General features: G+C 40.5%; 2 protein-coding genes across 2 annotated transcripts; both read left to right on the plus strand.

The window, feature by feature from the left end:
• The first annotated feature begins 1853 nt into the window (after window positions 1–1853).
• Window positions 1854–14724, plus strand: KRT40 (keratin 40). Its single transcript, XM_036407732.1, has 7 exons — window positions 1854–2709; window positions 10811–10893; window positions 11211–11367; window positions 12186–12347; window positions 12427–12552; window positions 13674–13894; window positions 14625–14724. Exons 1-7 carry the CDS (start codon window positions 2068–2070, stop codon window positions 14722–14724), a joined length of 1491 nt encoding a protein of 496 aa, XP_036263625.1. The 5' UTR covers window positions 1854–2067.
• Window positions 14725–17607: 2883 nt separating this feature from the next.
• KRT39 (keratin 39) lies at window positions 17608–25804 on the plus strand. Its single transcript, XM_036407731.2, has 7 exons — window positions 17608–18130; window positions 18974–19056; window positions 19860–20016; window positions 20661–20822; window positions 20935–21060; window positions 22440–22660; window positions 23971–25804. Exons 1-7 carry the CDS (start codon window positions 17690–17692, stop codon window positions 24215–24217), a joined length of 1437 nt encoding a protein of 478 aa, XP_036263624.1. The 5' UTR covers window positions 17608–17689; the 3' UTR covers window positions 24218–25804.
• The last annotated feature ends 511 nt before the right edge of the window (window positions 25805–26315 follow it).

Raw genomic sequence — 26315 nt, forward strand, 5'->3', positions numbered from 1 at the left:
ATAAGGCTAGCCAAGAGTGTCTGCTGGGGGACAAAGAGTTCAATGAAGATACTAAAGTCATTCAACACTAACTGAGAGTGCCAGCCCATTCAGAGTACCTCCAGCGTTCATTCCGTGTTCCAGAAAGACACACTAAAAGAGTAAGAAGGAACACAACCTTGAGTAAAAAACACATAAAATTATACCTGCCCTAGAAAAACCTAAAAAGCCAAATCAGGAGGGATGAGGACACATATGTAATACCCTAATCAATAAAGAATTTTTTTAAAAAAGGTCAATAGTCTTTAAAATGTCAATAAAATCTTTATTTTATAAAAAGCCAAACCTAAGAGGATCAAGAGGAACTTCCAGCGACTTAACTTCCTATCAGAATAAAACTCAAAACTTTGCAACATAATCAAGACTTCCTAAAAGATATCCTCCAGAATGTACAGCATGTAATTAAAAATTGTCAGCCATGTGAAGAAGCTGGAAAATGTCTTCCACGATTCAGAGAAAAAGCAGCCAATAAAAACAGGTCTTTAGATACATAGATGTTAGAATTAGCAGACAAGAATTTTTAAACATGCCTAGCTGGTGTGGCTTGGGAGTTGAGCTTTTACCTATGAACTAGGAGGAAACAACCAAAGTGTCCCTCAATAGATGACTGGATAAAGAAAATGTGGTACAAACTTACAGTGGACTACTACTCAGCCATAAGAAAAGATGAAATACTGCCATTTGTGACAACATGGATAGATCTTGAGAATGTCATGCTAAGTGAAATAAGTCAGCCAGAAACATCAAGAACCATATATTCCACTCAAATGTGTGAGAGAGAAAAAAACTGAAAGCAACAAATAAACATACAGAAAAACAAATAACCAAAAACTCGTAAACACAGACAATAATATGATGGTTGGGAGAAGTAATAAAAGGTAAAGGGGGTCAAACATATGGTGAAGGAAGAAGATTTTTGAATGAAATATACAGATAATGTATCATAAAATTGTACACTTGAAATCTATATCACTTTATTAACCAATGTCACCCAATAATTTTTAAATGAATGAATGAATGACAACACTTCCATATCTCCGAAGAAAAGCCTCCCATAGCTTGATTGACCCTACTCTGAAGTGTACTCACTGAGGATTTCCAAGAGACTAAAAGATTGAAACTTAGAATTTATATTTCACCCTTATTAGGAATTCAAGAAGGAAAAAATAGTATCCTTGATCTAAACAGAGACATAGGAAGTATGGAGAAGGCATGTTTCAAGACATTGAAAAATCACAACTCCAGGTCTTGATAACCAAAAGATCTGCTGTTTCATTTATATTTTGGCCTGGAGGGCACAAATTATGCCCATCAATCATGTAAAGTAACTTTAATTTGCACGCAGACAGATGTCATTTATACACACACAGACACACAATTCAAACCCAGTACACATCTCTCTCTTCTGACATGTGAGCACAAGCAAGAGCACAAAGGTTTTGCAAATATTGATAATCACACAGAACATCTTTATGGTGGTGGCACAAACAATATAAATGGCATTTAATGTGCTGTAATCTATAATAATAAAGTATAATATGCAAATCAACCAAACAGCTGAACAGCAGAATGACCTTTCAGACGACCCCGCTATGACACCCATTGGCGCCAGGCCAGCCAAGGCAGGTGCCATGCAATTGGTTGGGGGCCCAGCCATCACCCCATGATCGCCCTTCAGAGGGAGGCCCAGGCCATCAACTGGCAGGCTGCAGTGGGTAGGCGGGGCCTCCCTCTGCAGGAGCAATCCACCATGGAGCTCCCAGACTGTGAGAGGGAACAGGCCAGGCTGAGGGAAAACACCCCCCACAGAGACATGACAATTTTCAATGCACAGCATCAAAATCTGTGGAAATGTGATTTTCCTTATTTGTGATCATTATTGTATTGGCCAAATTTTCTTTCTTTCCTTATTCTGCCAAAAGGACAATGGTTCCTCTGAAGATTTTCTAAAACAAGTATATTATCCTACTAGCACGTGGAGATGGTGTACTTATTTAGTAACCTGAAGTTATGCCTCTTTTATGAGGCATGAAACTCTTTCTCAGCAAACAAACAACACTAATGAATGTTCACATGGAAACAGGTACCAACAGTGATAAAGAAAACATCCGTGCATTCTGTAAATACCCATTTGGGGGCTATATAAAAGCCCAGGAGGGAAGGAGTCTTTTGGAGTCAGGCAACTTGAGTTTTGCTGCTGATCTTTGTGCCTCACTTCATAAGATGACTTCTGACAATTCCCCCACATCCTGCTCTTCTGAGTCCCCTGCCGGGGTTTCCGACGGTGCAACCGCTTCAACTGGTCCCACGGAAACCACTTGTCTCCCCAACACCTGTGCTACAGCCAGATGCCAGACTCCTAGCTTCCTGGCCAAGACTTGCTTGCCAACCACTTGCTTCACACCATGCTACCTCGCTGAGAGTTGTAGCCTTCCATGCGTGGTGGGGAACTGTGCTTGGTGCAAGGAGGGGGTGTTCAACAGCAATGAGAAGGAGACCATGCAGTTCCTGAATGACAGACTCGCCAGCTACCTGGAGAGGGTGCATGCCCTGGAGGAGATGAATGCCGAGCTGGAACGCAGGATCCAGGAACAGTGTGACGGGGACATCCCACTGGTGTGTCCCGATTATCAGTGTTACTTCGACACCATTGAAGATCTCCAACGAAAGGTCTGGTGTCTTCTTGTTCCTAATTCGCCACTTTGACAACCTGTGATGAGCTCTCTCTTCATACTGGAAGAGGCTCTAGAAGGAAACCAAGGAAAAGGGACTTCCGGGGGGCGATGTGACGCAGAGGAAAGGGGTCTGGATTGAAAGTCAGGAAACAGCTCACCCAGGGGCCGCCACTGATTACTGAGTGACCACAATACACTCACGTACCTCTAGGCTTTGTCATCTATGGAATGAGGAAAAATTGTGCTGTATATAAAATTACTTCTGTAGGTAACACTGTATATCTGTATTATTTTTTTTTTTTTTTTTTTTAGACAATTCTCAGATTTATTTATTTATTTTTTTTTTTTAAAAATTTAATTATTTATTTTTTTTTTACATATTTTAATGATTTTTTTTTTGCCCCCCTCCCTCCCTCCCCCATAGCCCCTCCCTCCCCATAGTTTTATGTCCATTGGTTGTACTTATATGCATGTATACAAGTCCTTCGGTTGATCTATTATCTCCCCCAGATCCTCCTTCCCTCCCCGCTGTAATTTGACAATCTGCTTGTTGCTTTACTGTCTCTATATCTATCTTTTGGTTCATCAGTTTATAATGCTCTTTATTATCCACAAATGAGTGAGGTCATGTGGTGTTTCTCTTTCATTGATTGGCTTATTTCACTCAGCATGATGTTCTCCAATTCCATCCAGGTTGCTGCAAATGATGAGAATTCCTTCTTCTTTATGGCAGCATAGTATTCCATTGTGTAGATGTACCATAGTTTTTTGATCCAATCATCTGCTGACGGGCACCTAGGCTGTTTCCAAATTCTGGCTATTGTAGATTGTGCTGCTATGAACATAGGGGTGCATATATCCTTTCTGATTGGTGTTTCTAGTTTCTTGGGATATATTCCTAGGAGTGGGATTACTGGGTCAAATGGGAGTTCCATTTTCAGTTTTTTGAGGAAACTCCACACTGTTCTCCACAGTGGTTGCACCAGTCTGCATTCCCACCAGCAGTGCACGAGGGTTCCTTTTTCTCCGCAACCTCGCCAACACTTGTCGTTTGTCGATTTGTTGATGTTGGCCATTCTGACAGGTGTGAGATGGTACCGCATTGTTGTTTTGATTTGCATCTCTCGTATAATTAGTGACTTTGAGCATGTTTTCATGTGCCTTTTGGCCTTCCTTCTGTCTTCTTTTGAAAATATTCTATTTAGGTCCCTTGCCCATTTCTTAATTGGATCATTCATCTTCCTTTTATTTAGTTGTATCAGCTGTCTGTAGATGTTAGAGATTAAACCTTTATCAGTGGTGTTATTTGCAAATATGTTCTCCCACACCGTGGGCTTTCTTGTTGTTTTGTTGATGGTTTCTTTTGCTGTAAAAAAGCTTTTTATTTTGATGTAGTCCCATTTGTTTATTTTCTCTTTAGCTTCCATTGCCCTAGGGGCAGTATCAGTGAAGAAGTTCTTTTGGCATACGTCTGAGATTTTGCTGCCTGAAGATGCTTCTAGTATTTTTATGGTTTCCCGTCTGATGTTTAAGTCCTGTATCCATTTTGAGTTTATTTTTGTGTATGGTGTAAGTTGGTGATCTAGTTTCATTCTTTTGCATGTGTCTACCCAATTTTCCCAACACCATTTATTGAAGAAACTGTCTTGACTCCATTGTATATTCTTTCCTCCTTTGTCAAATATTAATTGAGCATATTGATTTGGGTTGATATCTGGGTTCTCGATTCTATTCCATTGATCTATATGTCTGTTCTTGTGCCAGTACCAGGCTGTTTTGAGAACAGTGGCTTTGTAATACAGTTTGAAGTCCGGTATTGAGATCCCTCCTACTTTACCCTTCTTTCTCAGGATTGCTGTGGCTATTCGGGGTCTTTTATTGTTCCAAATGAACTGTTGGAGAGTTCTTTCTAGGTCAGTGAAATATGCCCTTGGTATTTTAATGGGGAGTGCATTGAACCTATAGATTGCTTTAGGAAGTATGGACATTTTGATGATGTTGATTCTACCAATCCATGAACATGGTATGTTCTTCCATCTCCTTACATCATCCTCTATCTCTTTTTTCAGTGTCGTGTAATTTTCTGCATATAGATCCTTTACTTCCTTAGTTAAATTTATTCCTAGGTATCTTAATTTTTTTGGTGCGATGGTAAATGGAATTGCTTTTTTAGTCTCTGTTTCTGTAGTTTCACTGTTGGTGTATAGAAATGCCATGGATTTCTTGGCGTTAATTTTGTATCCTGCTACATTGCCAAATTCATTTATTAAGTCAATTAGTTTCTTAATGGAGTCTTTTGGGTTCTTTATGTACAATATCATGTCATCTGCAAATAAGGATAACTTTACTTCTTCTTTTCCAATTTGGATGCCTTTTATTTCGTCCTCTTGTCTAATTGCAATGGCTAGTACTTCCAGTACTATGTCAAACAGGAGTGGCGAAAGTGGGCATCCCTGTCTTGTTCCTGTTCTTAGAGGGAATGGTTTTAGTTTTTGCCCATTGAGTATAATGTTGGCTGTGGGTTTATCATATATAGCTTTTATTATGTTGAGGTATGATCCTTGTACTCCCACTTTGTTAAGAGTTTTTATCAGGAAAGGGTGTTGGATTTTATCGAATGCTTTTTCTGCATCAATTGATATGACTATATGATTTTTATCTTTCAATTTGTTTATGTGATGTATCACGTTTATTGATTTGCGGATATTGTACCATCCTTGCATTCCTGGAATAAATCCTACTTGGTCATGGTGTATGATCTTTGTGATGCTCTGCTGGAGCCGATTTGCTAGGATTTTGTTGAGGATTTTGGCATCTATGTTCATGAGGGATATTGGCCTGTAATTCTCTTTCATTGAGTTGTCTTTATCTGGTTTTGGTATTAGGGTGATGCTGGCTTCATAGAAGGAGTTTGGAAGTGTTCCTTCCTCTTGAATTTTTTGGAAAAGTCTGAGGAGGATAGGTTTTAGTTCTTCCTTGAATGTTTGGTAAAACTCTCCTGTGAAGCCATCTGGCCCTGGGCTTTTGTTTGCTGGAAGCTTTCTGATGACTGTTTCAATTTCTTCCCAAGTCACTGGTCTATTGAGATTTTTAGATTCTTCCTGATCGAGTTTTGGAAGTTTGTATTTTTCTAGGAATATGTCCATTTCCTCCAGGTTGTTCAGTTTGTTGGAATAGAGTTGTTCGTAGTATTTTGTAACAATCCGTTGTATTTCGTTGGGGTCTGTTGTTATTTCACCTCTTTCATTTCTGATTTTGTTTATTTGGGTCCTCTCTCTTTGTTTCTTAGTTAGCCTGGCTAGAGGTTCATCTATCTTGTTTATTCTTTCAAAGAACCAGCTCTTGGTTTTGTTGATCTTATGTATTGTTTTTTTGGTCTCTATGTCGTTTATCTGTGCTCTGATTTTTGTTATTTCCTTCCTTCTGCTTACACTGGGCTTTTCTTGTTGCTCCTTTTCTAACTCTTTGAGTTGTAGAGTTAGATCATCTGTTACCCCTTTTTCTAGTTTTTTGCAATAGGCTTGTAAGGATATGAACTTCCCTCTCAAGACTGCTTTTGCTGTGTCCCATAGATTTTGGATTGTTGTGTTTTCATTGTCATTTGTTTCCAGGATGTTTTTAATTTCTTCCTTGATTTCTCTGGTAACCCAGTCCTTGTTTAATAGCGTGCTGTTTAGTCTCCATGTGTTTGATTTCTTTGGATTATTTTTATTGTAGTTAATTTCCAGTTTTATGCCATTATGGTCTGAGAAGATACTTGATATGATTTCTATCTTCTTGAATTTGAAGAGACTTTGCCTATGACCCAAAATGTGGTCTATCTTTGAGAATGTCCCATGTGCACTTGAGAAGAATGTATATTCTGTGGCTTTGGGGTGGAGTGTTCTGAAGATGTCAATTAATTCCATCTGGTCTAGTGAGTCACTTAGGATCGATATTTCTTTGCTGTTTTTTTGTTTAGATGATTTGTCAAAGGGTGACAGTGGGGTATTAAAATCTCCTACTATGATTGTATTGCTATTAATCTCTCTCTTAATGTCCTCCAGCAGTTTTTTTATGTATTTGGTTGCTCCTGTATTGGGTGCATATATATTTACCAGGGTTATTTCTTCTTGTTGGATTGTTCCCTTTAGTATTATGAAATGGCCTTCATTATCTCTTATTATGTCCTTCACTCTGAGATCTAATTTGTCAGATATAAGTATTGCTACCCCAGCTTTTTTTTCATTTCCATTTGCCTGGAAAACTTTTTTCCATCCCTTCACCCTCAGTCTGTGTGCATCTTTTTTTCTGAGGTGGGTTTCTTGTAGACAACAGATGTATGGGTCTTGTTTTCTTATCCAATCTGTTACCCTATGTCTTTTGATTGGAGCATTTAATCCATTTACATTTAAGGTTATTATTGATAGGTACACATTTGACGCCATTTTTATTCTATACCCGTGTTCCTTCTTCACTTCCTATTTCTTTATTTTTACAGTAGACCCTTTAGCATTTCTTGCATTACTGGTTTGGTGGAGATAAATTCCTTCAGTCTTTTTTTGTCTGTGAAGCTCCTGATTTCCCCTTCAATTTTGATTGATAGCCTTGCTGGGTACAGTATTCTTGGATTCAGACCCTTCCTTTGCATGACTTTGTAAATTTCATCCCATTCCCTTCTGGCCTGGTAAGTTTCTGTTGAGAAATCAGTTGCTAGTCTGATGGGGGTTCCTTTGTATGTAACTTTCTGTCTCTCTCTGGCTGCTTTTAAGATTCTTACTTTGTCATTGTTGTTTGCCAATTTGATTATAATGTGCCTTGGAGTCTGTCTTCTGGGATTCATTTTGCTTGGGACTCTGCGAGCATCTTGGATTTGTGTGGGTTTTTTCTTCTCTATTTCAGGAAAGTTTTCTGTCATTATTTCTTGAAATACTTTTTCCATGTCTACCTCAGTTTCCTTTCCTTCTGGAACCCCTATTATTCGAATATTATTTTGTTTTGTAATGTCCCAAAGCTCCCGTAGGCTCTCCTCCTGCTTTTTAATCTTTTTTTCTAGAAGCTGCTCTACTTGGGTATTTTTTTCCATCTTATCTTCTAGCTCACTGATGCGGTCCTCTGCTTCCTCTAGTCTACTCTTGATGCTTTCTATTGAGTTCTTCATGGTAGCGATGTCATTTTTTATTTCTTCTTGGTTCTTCTTCAATTCCTCATGGTTCTTCCTCATTTCTTCTTGGTTATTGTCAAATTTCTCTTCCATTCTTTTTAGCCAGCCTATGATCATTATTCTGAATTCTTGCTCTGGTAGGCTGCTTACCTCGGGCTCGTTTACTTCCTTTTCTGGTGATGCCTGCTTTTCTTTCATGTGCGGACTATGTTTTTGTCTCCCCATGGCCTCTCTTCTCAGGATGTCTGGTTATGTGGTGTTCCTTCTCCTGCGTTGATTTAAAATTTGAAAATACAAACACTACCTGGTACAACACAAGAGGCACTTAACAGGAATGTACTTACAATATTAATAACCTTTAGTAAAGGTGACCACTAGAGAAAGGCAACTTAGGGGATAGGAGAGAAGGAAGAAAGGTAAAAATAAAATAAAGAAAAATTTTAAAAAGTAAAAATTAAAATTAAAAAAAATTAAGTAAATAAAATAAAAAAAGAGGGATAAAGAGATATAAAAAGAGGAAAAAAAGTAATGACAAAATAAAGTTGGAAAACAGGGAAAAAAAGAAAGGAGAGGAAAGAGAAAGAGAGAGAAGAAGCAAACTAAAAGAGAAATGGGAAACAAACTATATATATGTGGAGAAAACTGCCATAGAACAACCACTGAACCCAGCTAATGCCAGTAACAATACTTGGAGATTAATACAAACTACAATATCCCCTATTATTAAGTAAGGCTATGATATACAGAAGTAAAAGATACAAACAAAAACAGAGTATTTTTTTTAAAAAAAATACAAAGCAACAATAACAACACAGTAATAATCATAACAATTTCACTAACAAGCCTAAAAATTCACAATAATCAACCTTCACACAAACAATGCGAAAAGGATAGAGGGGAGAACAGTTTTTCTTTCTTTTTTTTTTTTTTTTTTTTTTTTTTAACTAGTTAATATAGTGCAGAGATTGGTATTTATACACTTGGATCAGGGGTTGGAACATAGGTCTATAAGTATAGTGAGAGTTTTAGCAGGGGGTATACAGAAAGAATGGAGGAAAAACTAAAGCCGGAAAGGGATAGGATAAACCGTAGACTAAAAGGGTAAAGTTTAGCAAGAGAGTGATGGTGTAAAGGTCGAGTTGAGATAGGGTTGAATGATGCTATAGTAGAGATTAAAATAGAATGAAGGTTACTCCCAAGGTAAAATAAAGAAAAAAAATAAAATGGTACTGAAGAGGGAAAAAAAAAAAAAAAATTGCAAAATAGCAGTAGTAATAGTGATGATAGAGATTGAAAAATGTAATAATTAAAAAGGTAAAATCAAGTAAGGAAAAAAAATCGTTTCTTAAGTAAAAGATATAAAAAATGAAGATTAAATAGAAGAGGTAAAAAATGAAAATAAAATAATAGTAAAATTAGCATAAAAATGTCCAGTAGTGGTCATTCACTTCCTCTGTTAATGTATTTGGCACTCCTGATTCTCGGCCCAAAAAGTCTTGCAGTTCCCAGCATTCCACTGCACCTCAGATTTGTAAGGTAATCCTTAATTTTAAGTAGACTATATCTTAGTTATTTGTGTCCATTTATTTTTGATTAATTAAAAGATAAAAGAAAAGAAAAGAGAAGGAAAAAAAAAAAAAAAAAGGGGGGGGGGGCAGTTTGTAATTCAGCTCTTAGGTGTCAGTGTTACTGGTTTGACCTTCCAGTCTTTTTGGTTGCTCTGGTCTTCTTTCTCTATGGCTCTAGCTGGCAGGGTGCCAGCTGGCTCCCAGACTATCTCTTCTGGTACAGATCCCTTGTTTCCAGGAAGGCAATTTCCCCCTGCAATTTCCCCGGATATGTCCAACTGGGCAGTCCTTCCCTAGTATTCAGAAGCAAGGGGGTGAAGGGGATCAGGCACCAAGGTGTCCAGATGTTCCGCCCTTGGCGAAACAGCCGAGATTCTTAACGCTCTGTCCAGTGACCTGTGGCGTTTTAAAAAAGTCCCGCTTCTGGGGAGGATTACGTCAAACCCAGCACTAGGTGTCGCTGCAGCCTTCTTTGGGTGCTGCTCGGCGGCCGGTAGTGCGCGCTCCCGGCTACCCTGAGGGAGGGGTTGGAGCTCCCCGGCTACCGTAGCCGCCTGGGCCGCGGGACCCCGGTCCCCTAGGCTGTCCCCGCAAACTCTGACCTTTCCGTGGGTGACCGAAGAACTCCCCGGATTCCACGCGCCCGTGCCGATTCGGGCTTCTCAGCTGCTTGATGGACCTCCCCGCTGTGTGTTTTTCCAGGCCTCAGGGATGCTCCTCCTTTCCTGGTAAGATGGCGCTGCCTTCTCTCCGCGAGAGCTCGCTGGGAGAGCCGCTGCAGCCGCGGCAGTGCTGGCCTCTTGGTCAGGAAATCTTGTCCAACGGACCTTTCCTTACCTTCCTAGAGAATTCCGAAGCCCCTTAGCTGCCAATCAACATTCCCTGAGCGACTCAGACGCTGTTTCTATCTGTTCTGGGACCAGAGTCAGAACAAGTCCGACTGTTCGGTCGCCATCTTCAAGCTCCGCCTCTGTATATCTGTATTATTTTTAACATAGATATTGAAACATCATTTTTTAAATCAAATTATTTCACCTAATGATAATTTTATTTTCTTGCTGGTGAATTTTTATTCTCGTGGATGGGCATATAGTCATAATATAGACAACTTATGGAGAAAAATGTAACTGAGTTCAACTGCCAAGGAATATTGCAAAATGTCTTGGGTCATTACAAAACTAAGCTTTTCTTCTCTGTTTCGCTTGTAAATTGGTACTCCTTTTTTCTTCATTCAGTGACATGGTCAATGAGAAAAGCAGGCTAAAAGCTATGTTATACTTTCTTACAAAGACTTTTAAAAGGTAAATCATGGCATAGCTGTTAAATGTATAGATATTTATGTTTGTTTCAAAGAACCATTTATTACTTAATAACTTACTTCCCAGATCTTGTGTACAAAGGCAGAGAATTCTAGACTCACTATACAGCTTGACAACTGCAGACTGGCGGCCGATGACTTTAGGTCAAAGTAAGTTTAATTTAAATTTGAATATTTTTAATATTCTCTCTCTCTCTCTCTCTCTCTCTCTCTCTCTCTCTCTCTCTCTCTCTCTCTCTCTCTCTCTTTCACACACACTCACACACAAACACATCACACATGTCCTCTATATAATATTTTTTAAGCTAAGAATATTCACAAAGCTAAAATTTATCATTATTTGGGATGTAAAAGTAATTACAACTCGTGGCTTCCTTGAGTCCATATGTCATTTGTCAGTAGGCCCTAGCGCTTGACACAGTGTCTAATAAAGTAATCACTGGCTGTCCTTTTGTTTCTTGTGAAAGGTACGAGTCGGAGCTGTCTCTTCGCCAGCTGGTAGAGACTGACATTGGTGGCCTACGAAGGATCCTGGACGAGCTGACCCTGTGCAAAGCCGACCTGGAGGCCCAGGTGGAGGCCCTGAAGGAGGATCTTCTTTGCCTTAAGAAGCACCATGAAGAGGTGAGGCAAGTGGCAAAATCACTGAAAGAACGTAAGAATGACAAACTAAACTAAGTCTGTGTGTGTCTATAAGCTAAACGTGGATAAATGTGGATAAATATGGCTAAAGCTGGAACAAATTTACTCCAGGCACCATTATTGTTTGGCCTGATCATTCCTGTGTCTCTCTGAATGTAGCTGTGAAATGACCCATTGCCAGAGCTAGATGAAGGAACCAAACTCTTCACCTGCCATTGCTTTTGTGGAGAAGGTAACTCCACAATTGGCTTTCCTTAGAGGCTTTACCCCATGCCTAACGCTAATCCATAAGGTATGAAAACCAGGCTGATAAACACAGCGTGCAAAGGCCATTTCAAAAAGGGAGTAAAAACTCATGTTACATTTGAACCAGTGTTTTAAAAATATTCTGCATCTATCAACTTTTCTAAATCTTAAAACATAAAGTATATGATTATGCTATGTTGATGAAGCTAACAAGTGAAAAGCTAAATGGTGTAACAAAACATATTTCCCCCTTGAACATCTGTTGATGATAATAGCAGCTAGCATTTATTGAGATTTTACTATATACCAAGGACTTTTATAAGTGTTTCTACACATATTAACTCATATATCTCACAATAACTCTCTGGAACAGGTAAAATTTTTATACCCATTTTGCAGATGAAGAAACTGCGTGATGAAGAGATTCAACAAAGGCCATCTGAATCTAAATCACACACTTACTCACTAGTCTCCAAAACAAAGAAGGGAGGCCATGGATGTCGAAGTGATTTTTCCCACCACTCTGACATTCTTCACCTCATTTCCACTTTCAGGAGATCAATGTGCTCCGTGGCCAGCTTGGTGACCGACTCACCGTGGAGCTAAATAGTGCCCCCACCATCGACCTCAACAAGGTCTTGAATGAGATGCGCTGTCAGTATGAAACTGTGCTCGCCAACAACCGCAGGGACGTGGAAAAATGGTTCGCTGTTCAGGTCAGCACCTGGCGCGGTAAAATGGCAGGCTTCCAGACCTCTGCCTACTTCGTTCTCTCATGTTGTGCCTGTGTTGCAGACGGAGGAGCTGAATCAGCAGCAGCTGAACAGCGCGGAGCAGCTGCAGGGCTGCCAGATAGAGATCCTAGAACTGAAACGGACAGCCAATGCTCTGGAAATCGACCTCCAAGCACAGCAAAGCCTGGTGTGTAAGGGAAATGCTGCTAGCTCTGTTTTGTCACTGACGAATCGGGCCCTAAGATTCTACCCCGTCTCCAATATCCCAGAGGAGAGACCACACAATTCATGTGGCAGGAAGTCTGAATCTCCAGTGTGCAAGGATTGTATTTTCTTGCCTTTCCCAAGTAGCAGCTAGAAGCAGAAGTGCGAGGTCAACAGCTTGTACTGTCCCAAGTACGATGCCCCGACCTTCTCTCTTGGGCTTGAGCATGATCCTGTAGCATCCTCCAGAGACAGGGAGAGAAGGGAAAGGGCGGGAGCAGAACGAGAGAAAGGCACTCAGACGTTCCAATGGGTTTTAACTCTCTTTTGATGAGGGCCAGTTTTCCAAGCTCACAATCGCATCTAAAAAAAAGAATGTAATTCATACTCTGCATTCAACCACTATCCTAAATCTTCTCAGGATCCACTGCTCAACCAGACCCTTCACTACACCCTGTTCCACCCAAGCAACAAGAATAGTTGCGTTCAAGATTACATTAACCAGTTCCAGTCGAACACATCTGTGTGTATGTCACATTAGGTCCTATAGAGAGTATCTTGGTGAAGCCTCACAATCAAAATGTATGGCGGTAAATCCCTTTCCTAATCCCATTATTCAGATGAGGAAACTGAGACTCAGATAAGTAACAAAGGGTCATGCAATTTTCTTAGAAATGAGAGTGGAAGTTGAATCCCAGTTGTTCAATCTCAGAGCCTCTTCAATTCACCACATTCTTCACCCTTCCTCCCCCCTTCTCCCCCGCCACAAGCCCATACTCATTGTTTCCTCCCAATTGCTGTTGATCCTCCTTAAGCTACAGAAATATATTGCAGGTTGTGATGGTCCTAGTGGTGGTAGCAATAACTAACACAACGCCCTGAAAATTCTTTCAGGTGCTTATCACACAGTAACCCAGTTAGTCCTCACAACCATCCTATGATGGTACTTTGCACTGTCCACTTTTTATAGAATAAAACTGAGGCTCGGAGAAGCTAAGTGATTTTCTCCCAGTTACATAGCTAGAAAAGGGAGATCAGGGGCTTAAAAACAGGCGGTCTGGCCCCGGATAATATGCAGCCCTTTCTACATCTCTCTCTCTGCAGGCAGAATCTCTGGAATGCACGGTGGCAGAAATGGAGACCCAGTACAGCACCCAGCTGGCCCAGATGCAGTGCCTGATTGACAACGTGGAGGAGCAGCTGGCCGAGATCCGCTGCGACTTGGAACGGCAGAACCAGGAGTACCAGGTGCTGCTCGACACAAAGGCTCGGCTAGAGGGCGAGATCAGCACGTACCAGGGTCTCCTTGAGAACGAGGACAGCAGGCAAGTTCCACACAATCATTCTTAAAATCACCCAAGTCACAGAGAGTCTTATGGAGGAGAATCCTGTTTCCCCAAGATCTGGCCAAGGTCAAACCTCCCTAACGTGTTAAAGCAGTGGTCGGCAAACTCATTAGTCAACAGAGCCAAATATCAACAGTACAATGATTGAAATTTCTTTTGAGACCCAAATTTTTTGGACTTAAACTTCTTCTAATGCCACTTCTTCAAAATAGACTCACCCAAGCCATGGTATTTTGTGGAAGAGCCACACTCAAGGGGCCAAAGAGTCACATGTGGCTCGTGAGCCGCAGTTTGCCAACCACGGTGTTAAAGGATCTTCTTACAAGAGTGATGAAAAGCAGCCAATGCTAATCACGTGACCATAAAAATGTTTAAAAATATCCTAAAGTCACAAAGCAGAATAAATATCATCATTATATAACTCTTCACACTGGGGAGTGGGAGGGAATCTGCCTCCCATTAAAGGGAATCAGGAACATGTATAAGATGTCATTTGCAAAGTGAAGCAAATATTTATTCAACTGCTGCTGCTGCAGCGAAATGAAGTGGCAATCCTGGGTCCGGGAATGACAGGTTAAGTCAAACATTATTCTGCAAAGAGTGTCGTTCAGAGCATAATCTGCAGGGCGAATCCTGGCATGATTTTTTGTGAGCTGCCATTTTATCCAGCTTTCCCTGTGAGGCTTAGTTCCAAATGGATTTTCCACAGGCTTCCCTGTCACCCATGTTCCACGACAAGCGCGTCAAGCAGCACGGGAGAGCCGGGCCCAGTGTATGTGCTTTGCTCGGTGGAAAACAGCTGTGCGTGACCGCTGAGCACCAGCCCAGCCGATGGAGGGACTGAAGCCAGCAGGGTCCTAAGAAGGAGATGGGGCTTCAAGCAGGAACATCCAAACTTGAAACTCGAATCAAGAAGGCTTTCACGTCCTAAAAGTGTCCGCTAAGCAGCCTCCATACATTTCTGCTTTGTTGTTTCCTCTCCTGCCTGCTTATTTGTGATATCCTAGGAGTTTGTAAAGCTTTCTTGCTGATGTCCAAATAAAATGCATTTCATTCCTTCAGCATGGTAAATATAGCTTTGTGGCTTATTACTGTTAGTATAATAACCATTTGATGCCAGGGTAATTGTCTAAACCCATGCCAATAGTTTAATATTCCATAAACTCAAGCTGAAAATATTTTTTTAACTCCTTAAATGCAAACAGATTAATTAATCCTTGCAAAATGTCAATATCATGGAAGACAGCTGTATGGAACTCTTGAAGAGGAAATTTAGAAATAAAATATAACATTTTATTTTTAATGATAAAAGTACTAGAGTCCTTTTTTTCAGTTTGGCACATGAAGGGAGAGGGGGGACCAGTCATAATTCCATACCCTTAACATTGATTGTAAGAATCTTGGGAACTTCCAATTTTTTTTTTCTTATGTAGGTTTTTCCGTATACTGTAGTAGTATCAGTTATATACGCATCTACTTGTGTAATCTTTTTTTTTCCCAATAAGTCATCTAAGTATTTTCAATCCTAATAAATGTATAAGATCATCTTGTGGACCATTATCTTAGTGACTTCATAAAATACCATAAGGTACCTTGGCCTGTTATTGGACATTAAACATATATGAATAATTATTCTTACACATATAAAAAGCAAAGGAAAGAGCATCCCCTGCTTTCCTCCTGTGAGGCAGAGAGACTCCCAGGAATGCCTGCTGCCCCCTCTGTTGACCTAAATCGGGTTCTACATTAATGATAATTCAACATGAGCACAAAGATGAAGTAGAGGGACATTTCCTCTTTCCCCTCCTAAGTATGACTAAAAACTGGAAATTATATAGACAAATATAAGCAGACTCTGAAAGGTGGAAGAAGAGACCAAACCATCTAGGGTTCTTGATATCCAAGGAACAACATGGTGCTGAGTTTCCTGGCATTCTTTTTTTTTTTTTTTTTGGGGGGGGGGGCTTTCTTTTTGTCTCCTATATCCAGTATTGGGAACTGGAGAAACCAAGAACTAAGAAACACCAGCAGTTGCAGACACAAAAAGAGAAAAAATGCTCCAACATTGCCTGCCCTTACCCCTCCCCAAGCGATACAGAATTATCTCCAGATTATTGATAGTTTATCTTTTCCAAATTGATTTTAAATTTCACATTTTATCATATACTAAATCCCAGTCTGCTTGGGATTTCTAAACTGCTTATTCTATACCAACAGCCTGTCTATTTATGCATCCATCTTATTTTAATTACTGAGGCTTTAAAATACATTTTAATATCCAAAAAGACTAGTTTCTCTGGGCTTTTCCTTTTTTTAGAATTTTCCTACCTCTTCAAATTTGTTTACTTTTTCTCATAAAACTTCAGAATAATCTTGTCTAAGTTGAAAAAAGTCACAGTTTGAGAGGACTGCAATAAATTCATTGGGCTCTCAGTTTAATTAATGTAAAAATACTTGGTGTTTTTATAATGATGAATATAGCATTTCAGGTAAAAAATATGATATGTCTTTATGTTTTTTCTTTATATCATTTGATATGCAGAACAATGGGTCCCCAAAGATGTTTATGCCCTAATCCCAGAACATTTGAACATGCTAGGCTATGTAGCTATGGGGAAGTAAGGTTGCTAATCGCTAACCTTGAAATAGGAAGATTATCCTAGATGATATGAGTAGGCCCAATATAATCAGAAGAGCCCTTAAATGTGGAAGACAGAAGCAGAAGGGTCATGTGAGAAAGACTGGACTGGCCATTGCAGGCTTTGAAGATGGGAGGGGGCCCTAAGCCAAGGAATGCGGGTGGCCTCTAGAAACTGGACAAGGTGAAGAAACTATCCTTTCCTAGCGCCTCTATAAAGGCCTGGGAGCTAATAAATTTCTCAATAAAATGCTGAGTAAGTATTCCCGAGAAAGAACACATATCTTTCAACAGATCATATTTAAACATCAAATATAAACCAAGATGATCACAAATTTTACCTAATGTAATACCACAAGCAAACACTGAGCACGAGAAATATTATCAAATGTGGGCTTTGGAAAAACCGAAAGGTAACCAGCCTCTTTTTCGAGAAATTTCTCATTAACAATCAAAACCTATCTGGAAAGCTAAGACAGAATTCTGACAACTGCCTTTAAAAAAAGCCTTAGTTAGGAGTGACATTTTAATCCATACTCACAATAAAAATGGGAAAACATTGAGTAGAAGATGAAAAAGAAGACCGGAAAATCGATTGGGCAGAACAAAATAAAAGACTGATTTCTAAGTTCACACCAAGAATTATTAGATAATAATAGTTTCCCTTTTCTAGAGAAGAAAGGAAAAATAAATGCTCATTCCTGGTCCAGGTGGAGAGGTCAACAAGGACTTAATGAATGCAATATGTTCATTCCTACTTAATAATGGATGCTGTTAGACCTGTGACGACAGCTCCTTTTGAAGAAACAGTGTGAAGCTCTGAATCCAATGACAAGTAGTAGTTGTGATGGGTAATAACTTAGTAACAGCCTCAATGCACGTTTTTATGAGACCAGGTAACTCTTCTCAGGAGAGTAAAAAGCAGGCTAATGAGATGTTCCTGTGGGATTCGACATACACACCAGACAGGAAGGCATCCTGTCTGCTGTGACACTGCCTCGAGGAAAGGCTATATAAGCACTTCAAAGAAGCAAAAGCCACAAAAGGCTCGGAATTTAGACTCAGTCACAGTAGCTTAAGCTTTTGATGCAGGGGAACCACAGACTTCGAACTAAAACCAAAGCTGGGCACACACTATGGATACCAAGGACTGCTCAACAGCTATTTCTTCTTCAACGCCATGCCAAGGCTGCTCTAGGATTACAAATTCTGGGATCATCTCTTCCAACACCAGCTGCCAACCACTTGAAACCAACAAATGCCAACCAACTGGCCGTGTTCTGAGAACTTGGCAGTCCCAGGGCTGCCAACCCACTCCTTGCTTCTGCCCTATGCCCATCTGCTTAGTTCACAACGTCGATTGTGGCTGGTATGGTGAAGGCATCAATAGCAATGAGAAAGAGACCATGCAATTCCTGAACGACCGCCTTGCTAACTACCTGGAAAAGGTGCGGATGCTGGAACGAGAGAACGCAGAACTGGAGTGTAAAATCCAGGAAGAGTGTAACAAAGAGCTCCCTGTCATATGTCATGATTACCTGTCCTACTTTGCTACCATCAAGGAACTCCAGCAGAAGGTAAGATTCTTGGCAACCTATATATTCAAGTTTTGAATTTACATTCTCCAATTTCTTTATTTTCTTTTATGCTGAAAAATATTTTATAGAATAAGAAAATGTCTTGAAGGAAATTGTCATCTTGATGCCATATTCAGAGTTATAGTTATAGATTTTCATTTTCTAGAGATACACTCTGCTATTATTTTAACCAGATAACTCAGGACCAAATGTGGAAACAATGCATTGCTGCTATTTCTTTAACAAAAAATAAGAAACTAGGGATCTGAGAAAATCAATTTTGTTTTAATAAGTTCCTACCTAGTTTAATTTTTGTCCATGTTTTCCACCATCACCACTTTTTCTATTTTATGCTCGTTTCTTCATCTCCCAATTGTTTAAGTAGTTTTTTCCCCACACTAAACCTAACTTTCCTATTCAGAGTGAAATGCTGCTAATATATGTGCTGGATTTATTCTGCTTCATTGGTTTTACAAATATTTACTGAGCATCACACCAAGGCACCAGACATGATTCTAGCTTAGGGTACATACTAGTGAACTAAAATGTCCCTGCCCTCATGGATTTTACATTCTGGGGGGATCATATATGTTACACAAATTCAAGGTAGATTTTATATTTTAATGATAAAACATTGACACAAGTTTTTATTAAAGTAATTTTGCTTAATTTTTAGAAAAATAACAAAAACCTTGATTTTCCCAAGTTGTTCAGGCTTTCTAAGCATAGCTAGGAAAAGCCTAACTAGCCTTCCCATTAACTGAAATACACAGCAGCCCCTTGGTTTTTAAGGAAGGGATCTTGGTGTTTGTCTCATTTGTGTGTACAACTTCTTAATTCTAGATCTTGTGTACCAAGGCTGAGAATTCCAGGCTGGTCTCACAAATTGACAACACCAAACTGGCTGCTGATGACTTGAAAGCCAAGTAAGCCCACCCAGCACTGTCGTTCCTGACAGAATTCACACTGCATCTGGTGCTAATACCCTCAATAAGATTATACATGAGTCTACCAACCCTCCCGCACCCACCATGAAGGCACTAGCTCAGAAGAGACCTTCACATTCAATAAAGCATTACAATTAATAACCACTCGCATGTATACAGTGCTTGTATTTTCTAACATATAAACCCATCTGATTACCTTCCCAGTAGTTCAGTAAAATAAGTAGGGCAAATATATTGTTACACTACTTAAAATGAGAAAACTGTGATTTAATGGGGTTCACTTACTTATGCAAAGGCATACAACTACCCGTGTTTCCCCAAAAATAAGACATCCTCTGAAAATAAGACCTAGCGCAGGAAAGATAAGACATCCCCTGATAATAAGACCTAGCGCAACTTTGGGAGAAAAAATTAATATAAGACACTATCTTATTTTCGGGGAAACAGGGTAGTAGTACAAGAAAGAGCTAAATCTTGGGTGCAAATTCTCTTAAATCCTAATCCAATACTCTGCACTTAAATGCATCACTTCTAGGGGCAGGGAGAGGAGGATAAATGCCCTCATCTCAAAGAAAAGCAATATAGCATCACTCTGGCAAAATAATCTAGGAATAATAATTAAGTGGTGATATTTATCTAAGGATTCCACCTCTAAAGAGAAGAAAACCCACATGAGAAAGGCAGGCAATGAGAGACCCACAAGGCAGTTAGTTCTGCTTGGCTTGATTAACACCACCTACATTTTAATGTCTTTTACTTCTAAAAATGTCTCATTGTCAAAGGTATGAAGCTGAGGTGTCCTTGCGCCAGCTAGTGGAGGCAGATGCCAACAGCCTACGGCGGATCCTGAATGCACTGACCCTGGACAAAGCTGACCTGGAGGCACGAGTCCAATCTCTGAAGGAGGAGCTCCTTTGCCTTAAAAGCAATCATGAAGAGGTTAGAGAAAGCCCCAGCTAAGCCTCTTAAAATAGCATCGGTCCCTTTGAGTTGAACTTGATAAAGGGTGTCCTCTCTAGATAGTCTTCTGTTTTTTAGCCCTGATCATAACTATTAATATTACCACTGGTTCAATGTAGTTCACATCAGTTGCGTATAATACAGTACCTGAAACCGCCATTGTCCTCTCCAGCTTTTCTAAAAGAAGGAAGTAGCCCAATTTTATTGTCCTTACAGGTTTCCCCTATTTTAGTAGACATCCCTATACAGATTCCGGGCACTACTGGTGTAGGTCAATATTGGCATAAGCCCACATTAGCACCATAGGGGCCACAGCCTTGCATTAAAGCCCACCTCTGTGCGGCTTCACCCCCTTCTCCATCCCTGAAAATGATCTAAATTCTTTAAACCCCTGATCTTGCCGTCAATTCCTTTTAATGTTGCACTTACTTGAACACACAGTCACATCTGAAATAGCCTTAAGTCATCTTATAGCATCTCAAAAGCACCTCTGAATCATGTATTCCTTTATTGTGGGCTATGGTCCAGACGTGACTAAGCTACATTACTGCTGTTAGACTGAAACAAGAAAGCAAGGAGGTCATCTGTTCATCAATGACTTCACACTCTCTTTCTTTCCATAGGAAACCAATTCCTTACAGAGCCAGCTTGGGGACAGACTCAACATTGAAGTGACTGCTGCCCCCTCTGTTGACCTGAATCGGGTTCTACAAGAAATGAGATGCCAATATGAGTCTATCATGGAGACAAACCGCAGAGATGTGGAACAGTGGTTCAACACGCAGGTGGGGAGGGCAGGAAAGTCAGGACCTGTGAGCAGATATTGCCCTTCCAGGGGCCCTTTAATTAAACTTATGTTTTCCACCATCATATCCATGGTCCTTGACTGTGTTTCAGATGGAGGAGCTGAACCAGCAGGTGGGGACCAGCTCTCAACAGCAGCAGTGCTGCCAGAAGGAGATCATCGAACTGAGGCGAACCATGAATGCTCTGGAGGTGGAGCGACAGGCCCAGCACCGAATGGTACCCAACAAACTGACGAATCCTAGCACCCTATATGGCAATAGTTCCTGACACGTGTGCTGCAATGTTTCCCAAACTGCATCCCTCAGAACAATAGTCTCTCTGTTTGTTAAAGGGTCTACGGCCAAAAAAGGACTCTGTGGTCAAGTAAGCCTGGTAAACGCTAGATTAAACAAAGGTTAAGCAGGCCTTCCTGCAGGCCTTTGAGAAGCTGATATATATTGTACCATGAATTTCCAAGAAGGGGATACATGGTACTCAGCTTCCAAAGCGTACTTGACTGTGGGCTCCTTTTTCAAAGACTATCTCATGGCAATAGTGCTCCATGAATGCACTTTGGGAAACACTAAAAGGGAATTTTATTTTATGCAAAGCATTTTTATAAAGTATCGAAATTTATAAAATAATCTTCTGAGGGAAGTGGCATAATTATTAAGCCAATTTGACAGGTGAGAGCTAAGGTGATTTTCCCAAGCCAAATCCAATATAAATTTCATCTCACCAATTTTATAGGTGGAGGAGGCACTACGATCCTAAGGCATTAAGTCACAAAAGAATTATGAGACTGAGCCAGAACTCAGGTTCCCAAGTTAGAACTAATTCCACCACCTACTAACTCTCTGAAGTAGGAAATATCGAAAAGCTCAGATAGGAAGAGTATTAGGAAGATCTTCCCCAAAGCTGCTTTTGTCACCAGCTAGTCGTGTGTCTGGGGCAGCTCATTTAACCTCTTGAACCTCAGTTTTCTCATCTATAAACATGGGGATAATCATGCAAGTAATAGGTTATTAAAATATAAAATGCCATTATCCATAAAACTTACAGAATGATAGAGCAGGAAAGAACTTTAATCATCAAAGTTTCAACTCTCATATTTTTCATATAAAAATTGATTCAATGATCAACTTACAAACTATCAAAATGTATAAAATAGTTTTTTGAGGGAGGTAGCTTAATGCTGCTCACTTCCTTTTTAAGGTACAAACACACTTGAGGTACCACAGTAATGGATTTTTAATTCCTAGATGTGAAGTAAGTTGGAGTACTTTTTTCTCAAGTGTGGTTGGAGATTATCAAGTGATTAAGAAAGAGAAAGATAAGTAGCACTTAAAAGGAGGCAAAAAAAGAAAGAGAGAGAAGCAACCTTTAGCATAGTTGATAATTTTGGTTTTGGACTTAGTTGGTTAGGACAGTGGCCAGCAAACTCATTAGTCAACAGAGCCGCCGTTTGCCGACCACTGGGTTAGGAGATGGTAAGAGGGCTTGAAGATTCATTAGTACCTGTCACAAAGAAACCACTGTTCGGAATGGTACAGATCTCAAAGACCTGGGCTTAAAGGAGTCATCATGCTAAATGCTGCTTTCCTCCTGTGAGGCAGAGAGACGCCCAGGAGTGCCTGCTGGCGGAGACGGAGGCCCGCTACACAGCCCTGCTGGCCCAGATGCAGTGTCTGATCGATAACCTGGAGGCTCAGCTGGCGGAGATCCGATGTGCCCTGGAGAGGCAGAACCAAGAATACGAGGTTCTGCTGGACATCAAGTCCCAGCTGGAGTGTGAGATCGCCACCTACCGCAGCCTGCTGGAGAGCTCAGACAGCAAGTGCGTAATGTATGAAAAAGATACTTGCAACATGTGTGTATGTATGTACTACCACTGGCAACAGGGCAACAGGGCTTTAATCTGACCAGTGATGGGAGGTTTGGATCAAAGGGTCCATACACTCTCTTTAGCTGTGCCGTCTGGACATCCACACAGTAACCTACTCAAGCTGAGCTCAATTTTTTTTTTTTTTTGAGAAGTTGGTGCTCCTGGTTACTTCCTTATAGGTTTTAACTTATTACACTTTTAAAAATTACTAGGGGGAAAGTGGTTTCTTTAAAGATGAAGATTCCTGACTTACAGATTTTCCCCAGTGAGATGAACGTCTGAATGTCATGAGGTTGAACGGTACAACCCTGCTCCCTTTGGAGGAAGCTGCTCAGGCTGAAACCCTTATTCCTGTCCAGCCACTCTCCCTTGGTGCCAGCAGCATCCTGTACATACGCACTTTTCAGCATATTTTTATAGAAGTTGTAATGTTTTTAGATGATAAGAAGTTTACCAGCCTATAAAAAACTGACCAAGAGCATGAGCTCTTTGAAGCAACCCAGTACAAAGGCAAACTTAGGAATGTTGAAAAGACCTCCCTCTCCCAAATAATCAATGAACTCTGTCTATAGCATTCTTTTAACTGGCACACTCACATTGCTAACCAATGCTAACCAATTCTACCACCTTGGGGAGCCATAATATAACAAAGAAAGATGTTCTGACTGCTTCTAACTCCAATTCTCTTAAGTATTCACTTATAAATACACCCAGAAGGCGCTTTGGAGCTTCCCAATGAAGCACTGAGAGTTCTTCCATAGATGGGGTTCAGGCCACCCACCAGTAATGCATACCTTGATTAACTCCCTGATTAAAAAAAAAAAAAAAAAAAAAAAAAGTATCTGGTTAATTTCCTTTCCTCAGATAATAAGCTCCTTGTCTATTATCACTGTTGATTCTGTAAGTTTGGTTCCCATATATCCATTCTGCAGATGAAAAACTAAATCTGGAGGGTGGTAACAGCAGAACTGGGCTCTCTCCCGTCTGTGACACCGGGTGTGGTGGTCTTCCATGGTGCTGTGGCATTGCCTATACCGGAAGCTAACATAATCCAATACTTCTGAACCTAGGATGCTGCTTTTCCATGCCTCTGTTCTGATTCTTTTCCTTCCACCAATGATAGTACAAAGTGAGATGACAGGATAAGTATTTTGGAAGTATTTGTTGTGAGTGACACGTGTTGAAAACTTAACCACCGCCATTTTTCTCCAGAGCCAGTGTTGCCTTACTGCAATCACAGGTACAATTCTGTTTTTGTCTAGGCTTCCCTGCAACCCATGTGCCACTAAGTGTGAGCCTTCAGTTTGCACAGCCATGGAATGCACAGCCCCAGTTTACACATCGTCTTCAGCTCTCCAGGGGATACCCCAGCCCAGCTGCGCCTACGGAGACCTGCCCCGACTACTCGCTAAAATCCTGACCATCACCAAGGAGATTAAGGATGGGAAAGTCATTTCTTCTCATGAGCATGTGCAGCCTTGCTTCATCATCAGAGCAGCCAAAGTCTAACATCCCCGGTGATGAAAGTGACCCTCATTCATGAAAGGGAGGCCAATACTTGCTCCTGCCAGAAAGGTTTAAACATTCCCCAGTTCCTTCAGGTACTTAGCTTCTTTCTACTACAGTGGGTGCCCATTGACATTCTGCTTCTGTCCAAGTCTATGCGGTCAACATGATAAAAAAAAAAAAAAAAAAAAAAAGACATTCTCTGGAAGCACATTTCATATTTATCTGAGGAACAAGCACTGATTTGTAAGTGCCCAGGAAGGTGACCTACATTACTGCCCGCAAGTGATGGGCAGGTTTCTCTTTTGTTTATTCAGGTCTTATTTACTTGCGTTCCTCCTTAGAGCCAGTCAGACAAGTTCTGGGATTGTTTTTGGCTGTGGCACATGAAGGTGAAAAGCTACAATCTTCCCTTCTTAACTCCCTCTTTGGATATATTGTAGAAAGAAGCTTCTATGGGAACAGCATGAAGAGAGAAAAACATCCTTAATATTTAGTTTCCTTGAATAGATTGTCATGAGTCTAAATCCTATTGAACTCTGAGGTTTTAATTACTATTTACCCATGCGTACATATTTTATCTTCCCCAAGGTATTTTTAAAAAATGTCCATGTTCTCCAAAACTTTGGGAAAACATTAGGCTCTCCAAATATTTTCACTGAAAATTGGGAACAATTATGGGAAGTGGATCTAGAGCATTTTGAAGAAATAGCATGGATCCTCTCAATAAATGTTTGCTATTTCTCTTTCTATTCTTTAGGGAATGGGATTTGGTTCTGATTGCTTTACAAGGGACATGTAGCTGGAACGCTCAAGACATAACCCTGTTCCTCTGTGTCCTTGTGATGGGTCACTGTGCAAAAATAACTTAGGTGCCTGCTTCAGTCTATCCACCAGAGAGAATGGACTTAATATTCACAAACTGTACAAGAAAGTAATCAGGAATAATTGTTATTTGCAAGCACAAGGCAGTCCCAGAGTGAGAAGGTTCATTTAAGTCCCAGCCATTATCAAAGCTTCTCACAGTTGGGTCTCAGAGAGTGTAGGTCATTCCCTATGAAAGCTACTTGACATTTCCAGAGGTTTTAGTAAATAATTCTGAATCAAACACAGAAAGGGGAGTCAGGAAGTCTGAAGTCCTAAACTTGCCACTTCCTAGGGCAAACATTTAGCCTTTGTCCAATTTAATTTCCTTCTTTGTTACATGAGGATCATGCCTACTTCACACGGATATTATGAAGATCAAATGCAACTGTTTCTGCAATTGTTTTTAGCCATGGCTCTAGACCTGTGTCATTATCATCTCAAGTTAAAATTCTTTCTCTATGAATTTATCTACCCAGTCATAATTTTGAAGTTTTAACAGTGTTTGGCTTTGGAGGACAAAGAATAGAACAAGCTCCCCTGTGACCAAGCCCGCAATTGTAGTCAATAAAGCATTCTTGAAGTCTTAGGATATGTATCAGGTATCAGTTGATGACTGATGCCCACATCAAAGACAAAAGCATTAACTCACAGCTCAGCAATCCACTCCCTCCACACAAGTAGCAACTTACACTAAGCAAGTGGAATGCAGAACTTCCAGGGCGATCTCTTTTCTATCAATAACTTCTCTCTCACCTGAATACCCAGGTTAGCCCTGGGAACACTTACCTGCATGCTATCTCAAATGGAGGGCGGAAATGTGGGCAGAGCAGGCAACTTGGAGGGCAGAGTCACAACCGAGCCGTTGTGAGTGACCTTGAATAAAAGGGACACACCAACGTGGGCCCTGCCTCCCATGCGGCTGGAAGGGTTAAATGGGATAATGATGGTGAAAGGGTTTTGTAAGCTGTAAAGTGCTCTACAGAATGGAGTTTATTCCCTAATTTGAAAGCCGGGAATATGGCATTTCCTTCCATGCCATCTTCCTTTGCGTTGGTTCAGTGATGGCACCTGGTCAACCCCCTACATAACATCAACAGACTGGGAAACCAACTGGTAAGCGGCCAAGGCTGCTCAGTCTGCTCCGAGTTTTAATTCCAACAGGATTCAGGGTTTCAGAACCTCGCTGGACTCAGATTAACCTCAGGCTGATGCAGCAACGCCACTGACAATCTAT

Source organism: Pipistrellus kuhlii, unplaced genomic scaffold, assembly GCF_014108245.1.
Source record: "Pipistrellus kuhlii isolate mPipKuh1 unplaced genomic scaffold, mPipKuh1.p scaffold_m20_p_37, whole genome shotgun sequence".
In the NCBI taxonomy this organism is placed as follows: Eukaryota; Metazoa; Chordata; class Mammalia; order Chiroptera; family Vespertilionidae; genus Pipistrellus; species Pipistrellus kuhlii.

What these genes read in the sequence shown, in the direction of transcription:
- KRT40 (XM_036407732.1), top strand. Translation starts at nt 2,068, where the DNA reads ATGAAACTCTTTCTCAGCAAACAAACAACACTAATGAATGTTCACATG. An exon ending in AAAAATGGTTCGCTGTTCAG is followed by an intron (nt 12,348 to 12,426) that starts GTCAGCACCTGG and finishes CCTGTGTTGCAG; the next exon opens with ACGGAGGAGCTGAATCAGCA. An exon ending in CTTGAGAACGAGGACAGCAG is followed by an intron (nt 13,895 to 14,624) that starts GCAAGTTCCACA and finishes GATTTTCCACAG; the next exon opens with GCTTCCCTGTCACCCATGTT.
- KRT39 (XM_036407731.2), top strand. Translation starts at nt 17,690, where the DNA reads ATGGATACCAAGGACTGCTCAACAGCTATTTCTTCTTCAACGCCATGC. An exon ending in GCTGATGACTTGAAAGCCAA is followed by an intron (nt 19,057 to 19,859) that starts GTAAGCCCACCC and finishes TCATTGTCAAAG; the next exon opens with GTATGAAGCTGAGGTGTCCT. An exon ending in CTGGAGAGCTCAGACAGCAA is followed by an intron (nt 22,661 to 23,970) that starts GTGCGTAATGTA and finishes GTTTTTGTCTAG; the next exon opens with GCTTCCCTGCAACCCATGTG.